At 37.1% G+C, this 14,643-nt stretch overlaps 1 protein-coding gene across 2 annotated transcripts; it reads left to right on the forward strand.

Moving 5' to 3' along the window:
- The first annotated feature begins 266 nt into the window (after positions 1 to 266).
- Positions 267 to 12,006, forward strand: LOC306879992 (secernin-2-like). 2 transcript variants are annotated; one of them, XM_079433240.1, is made up of 9 exons: positions 267 to 580; positions 1,792 to 1,954; positions 2,127 to 2,308; positions 7,034 to 7,233; positions 8,273 to 8,488; positions 10,246 to 10,411; positions 10,486 to 10,654; positions 11,366 to 11,528; positions 11,617 to 12,006. In XM_079433240.1, exons 2-8 carry the CDS (start codon positions 1,793 to 1,795, stop codon positions 11,516 to 11,518), a joined length of 1,248 nt encoding a protein of 415 aa, XP_079289366.1. In that variant the 5' UTR covers positions 267 to 580; position 1,792; the 3' UTR covers positions 11,519 to 11,528; positions 11,617 to 12,006. The 2 variants fall into 2 exon arrangements, with proteins under 2 accessions (XP_079289366.1, XP_079289367.1); XM_079433241.1 differs by having other exon boundaries at positions 525 to 848.
- The last annotated feature ends 2,637 nt before the right edge of the window (positions 12,007 to 14,643 follow it).

Raw genomic sequence — 14,643 nt, forward strand, 5'->3', positions numbered from 1 at the left:
AATCTTCATTCTGTTCAAAAGTTTTACACTACCAGAATACAAATCTATATTCTATTTTTTACATTAACATGTAATTATTCTATTTATTAAAACCAAGTATAAATCTCATCAGTTTAGTGTTTTTAAGCATTTTATATTTATTCCAAAATGATAACAAAAACATTCGTAGTTCTGTGGATTATTATTTGTCTTTATATTGTGGTCGTCAAAAGTAAATAATATCGGTTCAGCTGAGACTTTTATTTTGAAGTGTCTGCAGTAGACGGTTGATTATTCGCATCCTTGGTCTCTTCCCTGCCTCTCACAGATCAAGCTCACTTAAAGGAACACTCCACTTTTTTTTGGAAATAGGCTCATTTTACAACTCCCCAATTTTCATATTTAAAGCTTGACTTATGTAGTTACATCGTGCACTAAGACCGACGAAAAATGAAAAGTTGCGATTTTCTAGTGAAGTGTTCCGTTAAGACAGGAGTCGCTGTGTTAAGAGGACTTTTATTTTGAAGTGTGTGTCGCAGCAGGTTGATCAGTCTCAGCCCTGCCTCTCACAGGCTCGCTGACCGATCTGGAGCTAATTAAGGTAATAATAACTTCATCAAATACTCTCGACCGTGCGCTAGACTATTAGAGTGGCACTATTAAAAGCCAAATTAATCATGCACGTGGATGTCACGCGTTAATTTGGATGCATATTTATATTGATGATCCGTTATCAGACACACAGGCCATCAATAGACTATCAGATCTTAAAATCATCTCTTCTAAAACAATGCATTCAGATCTTAGGACTGTTTAAAAGCAGCTTTGATTCATCTGAAGATCGGAGCGGAAGAAGCGGTGAAATGGAGGTCAGGCGATAAGAGACTTAACACTAACACAGTAATCCTCAGCAGCCAGGAGCTTCAGTCGATCCTATAGGAGTTTTAGTAATATTTGGTTTGCATTTAAACAAATGCTTATTATTATTGTTGTTGCTGCTGTTGAATTTTTTTTTTTAACGCGCAGTCATCATTATTGGAGAAACCAATGAAAATGACCCTTGACCAGAAGTCTGCAGACTCGGACTCCTGGTTTTTGTTTTTTTCTTCAGTAAAATCCTTTCATTCTAAATAAAATGTAATGTCAAATTCTTTTAGTGCTCCTGCAACAATTCTGTATTATTTGGAATATTTATGTGTGCCATTTGGATTTTTGGCAGTATTTAAATTCCAAATTAAAAATGAATCGAGTATTTGAGTTATTGAACATTTATGACCCTGTGGACCACAAAACCAGTCATAAGGGTCAATTTTTCGAAATTGTATACACCATGTGAAAGCTGAATAAATAAGCTTTCCATTGATGTGTGGTTTGTTAGGATCGGACAATATTTTGCTGAGATACAACATTTTGAAAATCTGGATTCTGAGAGTGCAAAAAAATCAAAATATTGAGAAAATCGCCTTTAAAGTTGTCCAAATTAAGTATTTAGCAATGCATATTACTAATCAAAAATGAAGTTTTGATATTTACGTTTGGAAATTTACAAAATGTCTTCATGGAACATGATATTTAATTGATAATCCTAATGATTTTTGGCATAAAAGAAAAATCGATAATTTTGACTCCTATGTTGTATTTTTGGCTATTGCTACAAATATACCCGTGCTACTCCACATTTAAATAATCTGTTCCAGATTCATTTATTTGCTTTTTTTGACTAGGTATCAAAGCCTACGCATGTCATATTTTCAGTCCTTTTTCCTTGTTATTGTCATCTGAATATGATCCTTATGCATTGATTTGATATAGGATGGCTGAACCGCCTCGGTCATGTGACTGTTTTGTATCTCTGCCTCCGGGTTCAAAAGAAGATTATGTGATATTTGGTAAGAACTCTGACCGGCCGAGAGATGAGGTGCAGGAGGTGGTGTATTACCCTGCATCCTCACACGCTCCCGGATCTACAGTGGAGGTGAACTGACTTTTTCATTGTTTCATTGGTGTTTAAAATACCTACTTTTTATTTAAAATATATTTCAATATATGTTTCATATTTTTTCCTCTAAATATGTGATTGCTGAGCAAAAATCTGGAGTTGTGGCCAATCCATAGATGATTTACAGGTGATTCTCTTTTCTGTGTAGTGCACATACATTTCCATTCCTCAAGCAGAGCAGACTCATGCGGTTGTGCTGAGCAGACCTGCTTGGCTCTGGGGGGCTGAGATGGGGGCTAATGAACACGGGGTGTGTATTGGGAATGAGGCCATCTGGACCAAACAGGCTGTGGATCCAGAAGAAGCTCTGCTGGGAATGGACCTGGTTCGGTGAGCTCAAAACAAGCAAACGTCTTTATCTTCCTGTTATTTACATTTAGTCATTTAGCAGATGCTTTTATCCAAAGCGACTTACAAATGAGGACAATGGAAGCAATCAAAACTAACAAAAGAGCAACAACATGCAAGTGCTATGACAAGTCTCGGTTAGCCCAATGCAGTACACGTAGCAAGGTTTTGTTTTTCTTTAAGAAAACGAGTAGATGTAATATAGAAAGGGAATTAGGGATGCACCAAAATGAAAATTCTTGGCTGAAGCCGAACAAAATGAAACACTGGGCCGAATACCGAACATGGTTTATTGCAGTTTTTTCCCCATCAATTTTGCCTTTTTTGTTTTTACAATTGTATAAATTAAATAGCCAAAATGTGCTTTTTATTGTTGTTTTTTTCCTGCTCTTCAAATAAAAAATCAATTACAAAACAACAATTTAAAAATAATTATTTAACACTGAACATTTTTTAACATTCTAGCAGACATTATACCAACAAAGCACAATTTAACTTAAAATTAATAAGTTAGTAAATAATATTTTTGGGCCATTTTTGAGACCCCTTTCTTGAATCAGGCATTTATTTTTTTTACTGTAATAATAATAATTTCCCTACAACAGCTCTATTAATACATTTATTATATTCACACACAGTGGTCAAATTGGGATCTGTAATATATTCTAATGTCTTAATAGAGCTGTTGTAGGGAAATTATTATTTTCATTATTATTGGCTTTTTTATTTTATTCTACAGAACAACAGTAAAATTACAATACTAACATTTATCAATGTTTTTGGAGTTGTGGCTTTTTCTCAGCTTTTATTTTGGCAGAAACCCGCAGGAAGATCTCAGTGCTTCTTTTTGTTGACAACATCTCATTACGAATTTGGGAAGATGTTTGTAGCACGTATCGCATTGCCTTTAAAAAAATTAATAAAAATGTTACTGAGCAACTGATGAGTAACTGTTTCAGCGCAGATTTTCCTCTGCTTTGGACTTTGAACCCTGGTGCCGCAAGCTCACGCAGCGCTTTTTGAATACATGCAATCTGTGCGTGTATTAGAAAAAATTACATTCTACAGTTTATTTACAAATCTTTCAATCATCATACAAGAACCAGCTTCAACCACTAAGTTGAAGCAGCACTAAGCAGCCTCTCGCTGTCGGTGTTTCGTGCTTGTAATGATTTTTGGGTCTTTCTCGGACAGTTTTAAATACTTTCACACTGCAGACACGTTTGCTGCATTAATGCACGCCTCTATTTGATCGTGTCATGGCATTGTTCGGTACATATTATTCGGTCTTTTCGCTTTATTAACCTCTTACACCGAAAGAGCTTTTTTTTGCTATTTTCGGCCGAACAATTTTGGTTGCCAAACATTCAGTGCATCCCTAGTTTTTTTTTTTATATAAATAAAAAGACTGATAGATAAAATAGAATAATAGATCATAGGCTATAATAATTTATAAAAATAAAAAAAAACTAGGGATGCACTGAATGTTCGGCTACCAAAATAGTTTTTTTCCAAAAGTGTGGAGGTTGACTTGGCCAGTCTAAAACCTTCCACTTCTTGGCCCTGATAAACTCCTTTGTTGTTTTAGCACTATGTTTTGGGTCACTATCTTGCTGCATGATGAAGGATCTCCCAATCAGTTTGGTTGCATCTTTCTGTAAATTGTCAGGCAAAACATTTCTGTAGACTTCTGAGTTTATTTTGCTGCTGCCATCATGTGTTACATCATTAATGAAGATTAATGAGCCTGTCCCAGAAGAAGCGATGAAAGCCCAAGCCATTACATTACTTGTGTAATGTGTACTATAATGTACACCTGTGTACACTGTGTTTCAGATGAGCTTGTATGTTTGGGATCATGAGCAGATCCTTTCTTTCTCCTAACTTTAGCCTTTCCATCACTTTGGTCCATAAAATCAGTCCATAAAACCTTGTCCCAGAATTTTTGAGGCTCGTCTCCTATTCTTCTTGCTAATGAGTGGTTTGCATCTTCTGGTGTAGCCTCTGTACTTTTGTTCATGAAGTCTTCTGCGAACAGTAGATTGTGATACCTTCACTCCTGCCCTCTGGAGTTTGTTGCTGATGTCACTAACAGTTGTTTTAGGGTCTTTCTTTACAGCTGTCACAATGTTTCTGTCATCAACTGCAGATGTTTTCCTCGATCTACCCATTTGAGGTGTGTTACTTAGTACTTGGTTTCTTTCTTCCTCAGGAGATTCCAAATGGTTGTACTTACTATTGCCAGTGTTTCTGCAATGGTTTGATTGATTGATTTTTCATCTTCTCTCAGCTTCACAATTGCTCGTTTTTCACCCATAGACACCTCTCTGGTTTTCATGTTGGTTACATGTCTAACTAACTATAAATGCAGTCTGCACGGATCTGAAACTGAGTGCAGACATTCAGTGCTATTTATTGTTTGAATAATCAATTAATAGGACACACCAAGGCAACAAAACACACCTGTCAGTCACATGTTCCAATACTTTTGGTAACATGGAAAAATGGGTGGGTTCAAACAAAAGGTGCTATCTTCTAAGTTGTGTATCAGATCCAGATGAAAATACCTGTAAATAAAAGCTGAAATGTTAATCTCTCATCTCATATTCATCTTTTGATGTCAAACCCAAATGTTTACAGTCTACAGCAAAAAATAAAGGAATTGGCCTCACTGTTCCAATTAGGGATGGGCGATATGGCCTAAAAAATTTATCACGATAATTTCAGGTATTTATTGCGATAACGATACAAATGACGATAATATATATATATATATATATACATATACATATACACATATACTGGCACACGTTTACCACGTTGCTGATGACTGAAAGCCTGTGTATGGCTATACTGCTGTGATCTGTTTCAGGCTTTCCATATCATAACATTTTAGAAATTAATTAATTGTAATATCTCAGAAATGGCATATTTAACGAGAACATCACGTAGATTTAGACTGCTTTGCTGTTTGGGTCAGAAATGCACAGGCGGACTGAAGGAAAAATCGCCAAAACTATTTTAAATGTCATATAATGTTCATTGTTAATATTATTATCTTATCTAAACTTTTTATGTGTTTCAAACAAACTTATGTCGCCATCTGCGTTGCATTCATGCAGAGAGCAAGATTTTGCGTGTTCACGCGCATGCTGTGTGAGACGCTCAAGAGATGTGGGCTACATCATTCTTATTTGTCTACTTTTTTCTTCATTACAAATCTTGTTTGGTTTTATTTTGTATCATTGCATGTTAAAAATAATTCACTATGTTATGCAGATGCAAAACGCTAGACTGCGAATAAGATTAGCTACAGTTTCACATTTTATAAATATTTGAACAATATATTCAGCATATTTAACAACCTGTTTTGTATCTTTATTTAATGCATAAGCGATTTATTAAAACAAGTTTATGAGGCTATGCTCTAGAGTCTAGACTATTATTCATTATGCAAGTGTTTGTGTGGAAAAGAATGCGCATGCATGACAGTGAGGTGCTCGCGCGGATCACTTGCATTTTTTCCTGATAATGAAACAACTTAAAATAATAATAATTAAAAAAAGACAACTTAAAATTGGGGCTCGTCACATACATGAGAAATATTTCTCAGGGCTCTACGCTTACTTTTCTTTTTAGGAGCGCTTGTGAATCTAATTTAAAATATTTAGGAGCACGGTCAAAAATTTAGCAGCACCTTCAAATCAATAATCAACAATTCTGATCAAAAATTAACCTTCCCATTACGAGGTGATATTTGACTCCTTAAAGTGATTTAAAGGGAATTTTGTTTTTACCTTTGTAATGGCATTTTTCTAACTTTATTAAAAGTATGGCATCTTTTATGTCAAATTCAAATGGGACGTGTTTCCACTCTTTGTAACCACCATTTTTCTGTACACTTTGCATATTACGGTAGTTTGCTCCTCATCTGATTTTCTGTAACCAAACCAGTTGCAAATTGTGGAGGTAGCTCCTCGCGTAACAACAAGCTCCTCCTCATGGTGCGTTCACACCAGACGCGAATGAAGCGTTAAGCGCGAGTGATTTACATGTTAAGTCAATGCAAAGACGCGAATAGACATCCTGCCGCGCAATTCGTGCGAATGACGCAGCGCGAATTGAGCGTTTAGAGCGAAATTCTATACATATGCTCTCTGCGGCAGTCATACATGTGCGCCTGGCAGAAGCCCCGCTCATGACGCGAATTCGCGTCTGTTGTGCAGTGAATTTCACGCGCGAATGAAGCGAGTAAACCCAAAATGTTCACGCGTCCAACTACGCGCGAATAGCGCGATTTATTCGCGCAAGTCGCGTCCGGTGTGAACGCACTGTCAGCCTCACGTCCGCCTTCCGCCATGCTTGTTTTCACTCCGCACGTGAACAGTGAATCGGGCGCGCACAAAACTACGTCATCAACTAGACTTATCGTTATTATCGTGAGACAAATTTTTATCGTGAGGAGAATTTTCAACGGTATATCGCAAACGATAAGATATCGCCCATCCCTAGTTCCAATACTTTTGGAGGGCACTGTATATACACACACAGTATGTATGTGTGTGTGTGTGTGTGTGTGTGTGTGTGTGTATGTGTATATATATATATATATATATATATATATATATATATATATATATATATATAATTATTTTTCAACTTTCTAGTCTTGAAATTGATCAGCTGATGTATATTGTGTGTGTTGAGGCTGGGCCTGGAGCGCGGGGACAGCGCATGGGCCGCTCTGAATGTGATCACAGGTCTGCTGGAGCAGCATGGTCAGGGCGGAGCCTGCAGAGAGACAGCCGAACCCTTTAGCTACCATAATACCTTCTTACTAGTGGATCGACAGGAAGCCTGGGTCCTAGAGACTGCTGGGAAACTCTGGGCTGCACAGAAAGTCACAGGTGAGGAAAGATGATTCATGGTCAGTGGTGAATGCATTTTCACAGGTTAGTGTGTGTGTGTGTGTGTGTGTGTGTGTGTGTGTGTGTGTGTGTGCGCGCACTTGTACAGCTATTTTTGTGAGGGCCGGTTGGCATTTTAGATCGGAGTGAGAACAATCTTGTAGAGTGAGGAGATTTTGGCCGGTCCTCACTTTCTGAGACCCCTTTAAAGGGCTGTTTGAGGGTCAAGACTTGGTTTTAAGGGTCAGGTTATAATGGGGTAAAGGGTAGATTTAAGGGAAAGGTTTGGTTGAGGCACTTAGTTCTGATGGGTAGGTTTAGGGTAAGGAGCTAGAGATTGCATTGTGTCAATGATTGTCCTCACAAAGATAGCTATATCAAGGTGTGTGCGTTTCTCTCAGGATCTGTCTGAAAAGATTAAAAATGAAGGACATTCATTTTGTATCCTGGTAAACTATTAAGTTAATATTACACTAAAAGTTAATAAATGAATTTGGTCTCTTAAAGAAGACACTTGACAGATTATTGCTAAAGTAAAAAAAAAAAAGGAAAAAAATACAGAAGTTTAAGTTTATTATGAAAAATGCACAAAAATATTTAAAAATTTTATATAAATATATATTTTCCAAAACATGTTTTACTCTCACCATGAACTATTTCTTTCAAGAGCATTTAACCTTTTCAAACCATGTCCCTGATTTTTTTTTTTTTTATTTCACACAGCGAATTCTAAAACTTTACCAAATTTCATAGTTTAAAAAAAACATTTTACAGCACACCAGCACCAGAGGGTTAATAAAACTATATATTAACATTTATTAACCTTTTTATTATAATATTAACTTAATATATATTAATTTAAACTATATATATATATATATATATATATATATATATATATATATATATATATATATAAAAATAATCCCATATATTATATATCTATGTTGTATTATGGCTATATCAGGAAAAAACATCTAATGTATTGATATAATAGTCTTATATCTAAAAATAAAGCGGAGGTTATTTATTTTGTCAGAGGGAGTCAAGAACATCTCTAACCAGCTGACGATAGGCACCGAGATCTGTGCAGAGCATCCAGAGCTGCGTGCTGTGGCTCAGGCTCAGGGCTGGTGGAGCGGAGAGGGGGACTTCAGCTTCTCTGCTGTCTTCAGCCCTGACAACCCCCCCGCCAGGATGGAAATGGCCAAGCAGCGCTACATAGGCGGCACAGCCCTGCTCCAGCACCACAACGGTACGTTTGCTTTACTCTGCCATCATGACTGAGGAGTGGGCTTGTGTTTACAACAGAGAACTTCAGTGTTATATTTAGGTTTCTGAAATGTGTTTTTGAAGTGTTTTGGTTTCAGTAAGATGCCGAGTTATAACCTTACTCTTGCTATCCGGAGTTGTTTTGTTATTTTGAAGACTATATTTATTAAAATGTTGAAGTGAAGTGACATACGGCCAAGTATGGTGACCCATACTCAGAATTCGTGCTCTGCATTTATCCCATCCATCGTGCACACACACAGCAGTGAACACACACACACCGTGAACACACACCCGGAGCAGTGGGCAGCCATTTATGCTGCGGCGCCCGGGGAGTAGTTGGGGGTTCGGTGCCTTGCTCAAGGGCACATCAGTCGTGGTATTGAGGGTGGAGAGAGCGCTGGACATTCACTCCCCCCACCTACAATCCCTGCCGGCCCGAGACTCGAACCCGCAACCTTTGGATTACGAGTCCAACTCTCTAACCATTAGGCTACGACTTCCCATACTGAATTGAAGTACTGCCGTCTACTGTTTAGACACTGCACTTACATTTGTATTGTTTTTTTTTTAGCAATTATTAGTAAAACTATGGACAACTAAAACTTTTTTTATTATGATTTACTTAAAATATTTTGTCTCTTCAGTTTCTAGTTATTTACTGTAATAATACTGTGTATTATATATATTGAATAATGTGGTGGATGTAACTATGTAGTGCTTATATTGAATCATGTAACTTGAATTGCCATGCTACTTGTTCTATTTGAGATAATGATTTTTTTCCAGTAGCTCAAAATATCACTGCTTATTAAAATCTTGTGGTGTGCGGTGATTCATTTTTTTTCAGTAGATTTTTTTTTGATCCTGCTCCTGTATTTAACATTATAATTATTACAATACATTTATTTATACCTTATATATTTTTATAGAATACAAATGTTATTTATTTTTGTTTTATTATTAAAATTAATAGAATATGTTATTGTTCTTTTGGGGTATGCAATGCATGCCTTTTTTTGCATTATTTTTTATTAAATACATAATTGCACAATTACACGTTACTCTGACTCGCAGGTTTTACAGGTTCATTTGTCGTTATCTAATCTACACTACCGTTCAAAAGTTTGGGGTCAGTAAGATTTTTTTTTTAAGTACTTTTTTTTCATCAAGGATGCATTAAATTGATCACAAGTGACATTGAAGACATTTAAACTGTTAAAAATGATTTGTATTTCAAATAAATGGTGCTCTTTTGAACTTTCTGAATATCAGTGAATCGTGAAAGAAAATGTATCATGATTTCCACAGAAATATTAAGCAGCACAACAACTGTTTTCAGCATTTGTAATAAAAATAAGTGTTTCTTGAGCAGCAAATCAGCATATTAGAATGATTTGAAGGATCATGTGACACTGAAGACTGCAGTAATGATGCTGAAAATTCAGATTTTTCATCACAGGAATAAATTACATTTTAATATATTAGTGTGATCAAATAAATACAGCCTTGATTAGCATAAGGGACTTGTATCAAAAACATAAAATCTTCCTGAATCCAAACTTTTGAATGGTTATCTATGCTATTTGCAATATAACACACCTGACATGCCAGTTTATACCTGAAATATGACATTTGATCATATGTTGTTGCAATGTCTGAAGAAGGTCTTTAAAATTGTCTGTCATATGTACCTGCTACACAGTTTTTTTTTGTTTTGTTTTTTCCCCCTTCCCACAGGCTCAGTGACGGCTGAGGTGATGATGAGCATCCTGAGGGACAAGGCCAGCGGGATCTGTATGGATGGGGAGGGCTTCTGTACTACGGGCAGCATGGTGTCCATCCTCCCGCGCAGCCCAGACATGCCCTGCATTCACTTCTTCACTGCCACACCCGACCCCTCCAGGTGTGACCCTGAAAGATCAGCTCAATCCTACATTGCCAGGGCAAACTCTTCACACTTTGATCCTTCTCTTTCAGGTCTGTATTCAAGCCTTTTATCTTCTCGGAGAGTGTGAGGTCCGTCAGCATGGTGACGTCTCCTCAGTACGGCCCAGATGATCCTGTTAGGACACAGCCTCGATTCCAGCACCACGTGGACCGGAAACACGAGCTGTACAAAGCCCACCAGACGGCACTGAGCAGTCCTGTAAGTCTGAGAAAATGGAGAACAAAGACTTTTTATTGATTTAAAATGCTTTTTGGTTTGTTTTCTTACACTTTTGAACATTAACTATAAAGTCCATTGTATTACATTTGATACACAAATTTCTAAAGCCTCTAAATTATCAACATGATCAAAACTTTGCTGAAAAAAAAAGCTATTTTACACAATCTTCTAAAACTTTCCAGCTTCAGTGATTCATGTGTCTTTTTGCTTGAAATCTTCAGTGATTAAGTAAATGTAAGAATAACTTTTATATTGTTAGAAATATTTCAAGATTAACTTTTCTTGGAATTAAGCAACTTTATTCAATTCATTTATTCAATTATGCATGCATCCTTTTAGTTAAAAATGTTAAATGTGAGAATCAAATATGATGCATCAGACTTTTAAGCAACATTTATTTGTACATCTGTCAATTATCATTTTATTACATTGCATTGTTTTCAATGTTGTTTTCAATTCATAGTTTTCCCCCACAATAAAATTTAAATGTAAAAAGTAAATGTTATAATTGCTTATCTTAAGACATATTATTAGGGAGATACAGAGTGACAACTAATTTTATATAAAGTTTATATAATAATTCTGCTAAACTGTTATAAAGACAGATTTAATTTACAATCAGAATTGTTATACATTTGAACACATAAATATCAGCAACTAATTACTAATTCATTTTTAATTTTTTGTCAGGATGCTGGAGTCTCTCTACAGGAGACTATGAGATACCTGGAGTCTCAGTGTCTTGAGGAGATCGAAGCCATGTTAAGGGGTGAGATCCAGGGCCAGGAGCTCGGAGATCTGTTCTTCGACTGCGTTGACACCGAGATTAAATTCTACCAGTGAGACAGAGCAGGTAAACAGAGAAATGTCAGCGTATCTCACACATCTGACCTTTGACTTCCACTGTCTGATATTGCCTGTAACTTGTGGCTGTTTTGCAGTTGTCGTTGTGAATGTCGCTAGTGCTTGCTGATCTGCTTGGAGAGAGAGACAGTCCAGAGCGCACAGGGTCCTGCCTGCTCAAATCCTGTTCTCATAGTTCCCCTGATGCCATGCCAAACTAATTGTGATGTCCATGCCACACTAACTGTAACTTAACAAAACAAAAACCACGCTAGATGTTCATGTGATTGGATCACCATAATCATGTGTAATTGTCGCACAGGGCGGTCATATACGTATCACATTAACCGGTTTGTGATAGATTACTAAGGTGTAGATGTGTGAGAAGAGATGTTAGGGAAAAACACTTATCATTCCTGTAAGAGATGGGCTCAGCTACCAGACTGACCCTCTCAGGAGAAACATAATAAAATATCAATGATTCAAAATGTCTGGCATCTTTATTATTACTAAAACATAGGTAGTTCATGTCATCTTATGGACATTTGAAATGGAGGTGAAGGAAAGGCCACAAAACGGTCCAACTGCTGTGATCAGGTTTATGTGGGAATATAAAATGTAATTTGCCATTTGGTGTTTATTACAGTCTAGCTTTGTACTGCTATAGTTATGCTAGTTCTATGCAAGCTTATACATACTAAAACTCATTATCCATCCTACATCATTGTGCTTTTATAAAAGAAAAATTAGTATAACCGACCTGCAATTCATTGCAGTGTATTTTCAATGCTACCAAACAAAACCATCATCATATCAAGATTATATCAAGACACTTGCTGGTCAAAATGGCGTAGATGCAACATAAACAGTCAAATAGGTCAGTGGTTATAACACCTTTTATAAGTTTTGATTTGTGTGATCTCACCCATGGTGAGTAGGCCAATTAGAACAATAACTAGCATCTATCAGTTAAATTAAAATTGAAACTAAATTATAAAACTAACCCGCGATCAGTTACTACCTTTATCAGCCACCACTACATTAACATATTTGGATATGACAAGGCATTGACCAATCATTTTATCACATTGTCCCACCATAGGCCACGTCTACTTGTGTTTAGTCGCTTATAATGCCTGCATAGTATACATTTGTGTTTCTGTACAGACTTCGGAAGGACATGAGCATCGGGAAGGAGTGGATGGTTTATTTTTAATTGTGTAGGCCTCCCGGATTGCATCATATGTTTGTTCGAGGCATTTGACTGCAGACTGTGTTGTAAGCAAGGTACAGAATAAAATGGAGTTCACACAAAGAAACGTTAAAAGATGGAGCAACCAATTGTATTGAATCTGACAGAAGCTGCATTGCAAGCATAAACTATTTCATATGCTTGTTTGTAAGTGACAGTTTATATTTTAAACCCAATATTGTCTGTTTTTGTTCAGTTTACCAACGCAAATATTACTTATTAAAACCACATCACAAAAATGCGTCTCTAAGCACAAAAACACACAATTTCTGAATGAATCCGAGTTTTGAAAGACTGGGGATCAATTAAGTCCTGAATGAATCAGCCATTTGAACAAATGGAACTAATGAAGAAATGACTCACTGACTTATTAAGATGTTTTACTGGCAGTTTTAATTTCCTTTTAGAGTATAATTTAAGGATTGACAGCCATGATAGTCTTCGGTGACTTATTAATAATAGGATGTATAATAATACAATTTAAGCAGGACATCCTATCAGTAGCCAACATCTCAGAGAATTGGTAGTCTTTGCATCACAGCTTCTCTCATCACAGAGTTTGATGATCAGTGGATGACGGATGGGCCTCTGTGTTCAGTTTCCCGTGGGATTGGTGTCTTGGACGGTGATGTTGAGTGGTGTCCCTCCACACCATATCTGTGGGAAGGAATCACGGCGTCAGGTGGTGTGACGCTCTCACTCACCCTTGCTCAGCTGAGTCACTCTTACCATAATCCCCGCTTTATATCTCTCACTGATGTCACTATTGTGAAGATCAATAGTGATGCCTCACTCGGTGGGTGACAGTTGGGGTCCAGTTCAGCTTCTCACGGGAGGTTGACACCTGTTTGGGAGGTGTTGTGCTGAACTTGGTGGAGCTAGAAGGAGGCCAACACCTCCTGTGCTGTGGTGCATGATAAATAATAAACAACAATAATATATTTCAAATAAGCTGTGGTGCAGTGACTACCAATGGGAGAAAAGAAGGTGGTCCGCCACCTGATACAGCTGGATACGGAAGAAGACAAATAATAATAATAATAATAAAATTAATAATAGATAAAACTAAAATAATAATGAATAATTTAATCGTAGTAGTAGTAGTAAATAGCACGTGTCAGGGTTCTGGCCTGGCAGCTTTGTCTGTGTTGTCTTTGTCTTGTGTTTTAACACATTACTTTATCTTTGTGTCTGCCATGTGTTCCTTTGGTCCCACCTCCTTGCTTTCCTTGGTCACGCCCTCTTGTCTTGTTCTCGCTACATTAATTGTGCTCACCTGGCCCTCATGTACTTTCCTCCCTTTATATTGTGCTGTTTTTTCCTCTTGTGCCATAGATTCCAGTCTTGCCCTGTTATTTGCTGTGATTGTGTATCCTTGCTGTTGTTTTTGCTCTTGATTTCTCGCTTTTGTTTTTGATCTTCAATTATCTTGCTTATATTTACTTAATATTTTCTTTAGAGCTTCATCAATCTTGTTTCTAGTCTTGTATTCTTGTTATTGCTTGGATTTGCTACTTTTTTACTTTATTTTCTTATGTTATTTTTCCCTTTTATTACATTGTGTTGTTTCTCCTTGTGTTGTGCTCTCGAGTGGTGTCTTGTGTTTGTGCTGTGTGTTCCCTCCAGTCCTGCTCTACCAGCCTGAGTCTCCCTGACTGCTGGTTCTCTAAGGTGGCCTGCCAACCAAGCCTGGTGCTGAGAGCCTAATCTCTGATACTAGCCTGCGTTGAGTCCCTTCACTCTGATTGCATGCTCTGCTGTTCTCTGCTCTGGTCTTCTGCCCTGTTTGGCTAACAACGGAGACCCTGTTCTCTGGACTGTCTACCTCTTGGGGGATAGTTTTCTTCCTTCTGGTTGGAGCTGTCAAGATTGT

The sequence above is a fragment of the Barbus barbus genome (assembly GCF_936440315.1).
Source record: "Barbus barbus genome assembly, chromosome: 14".
Classification (NCBI taxonomy): Eukaryota; Metazoa; Chordata; class Actinopteri; order Cypriniformes; family Cyprinidae; genus Barbus; species Barbus barbus.

Excerpts from the sequence above, each read along its gene's own strand:
- LOC306879992 (XM_079433240.1), top strand. The coding sequence starts at position 1,793 with ATGGCTGAACCGCCTCGGTCATGTGACTGTTTTGTATCTCTGCCTCCG. Across the intron at positions 7,234-8,272 it reads GGCTGCACAGAAAGTCACAG|AGGGAGTCAAGAACATCTCT; the intron begins GTGAGGAAAGAT and ends TTATTTTGTCAG. Across the intron at positions 8,489-10,245 it reads CCTGCTCCAGCACCACAACG|GCTCAGTGACGGCTGAGGTG; the intron begins GTACGTTTGCTT and ends CCCTTCCCACAG.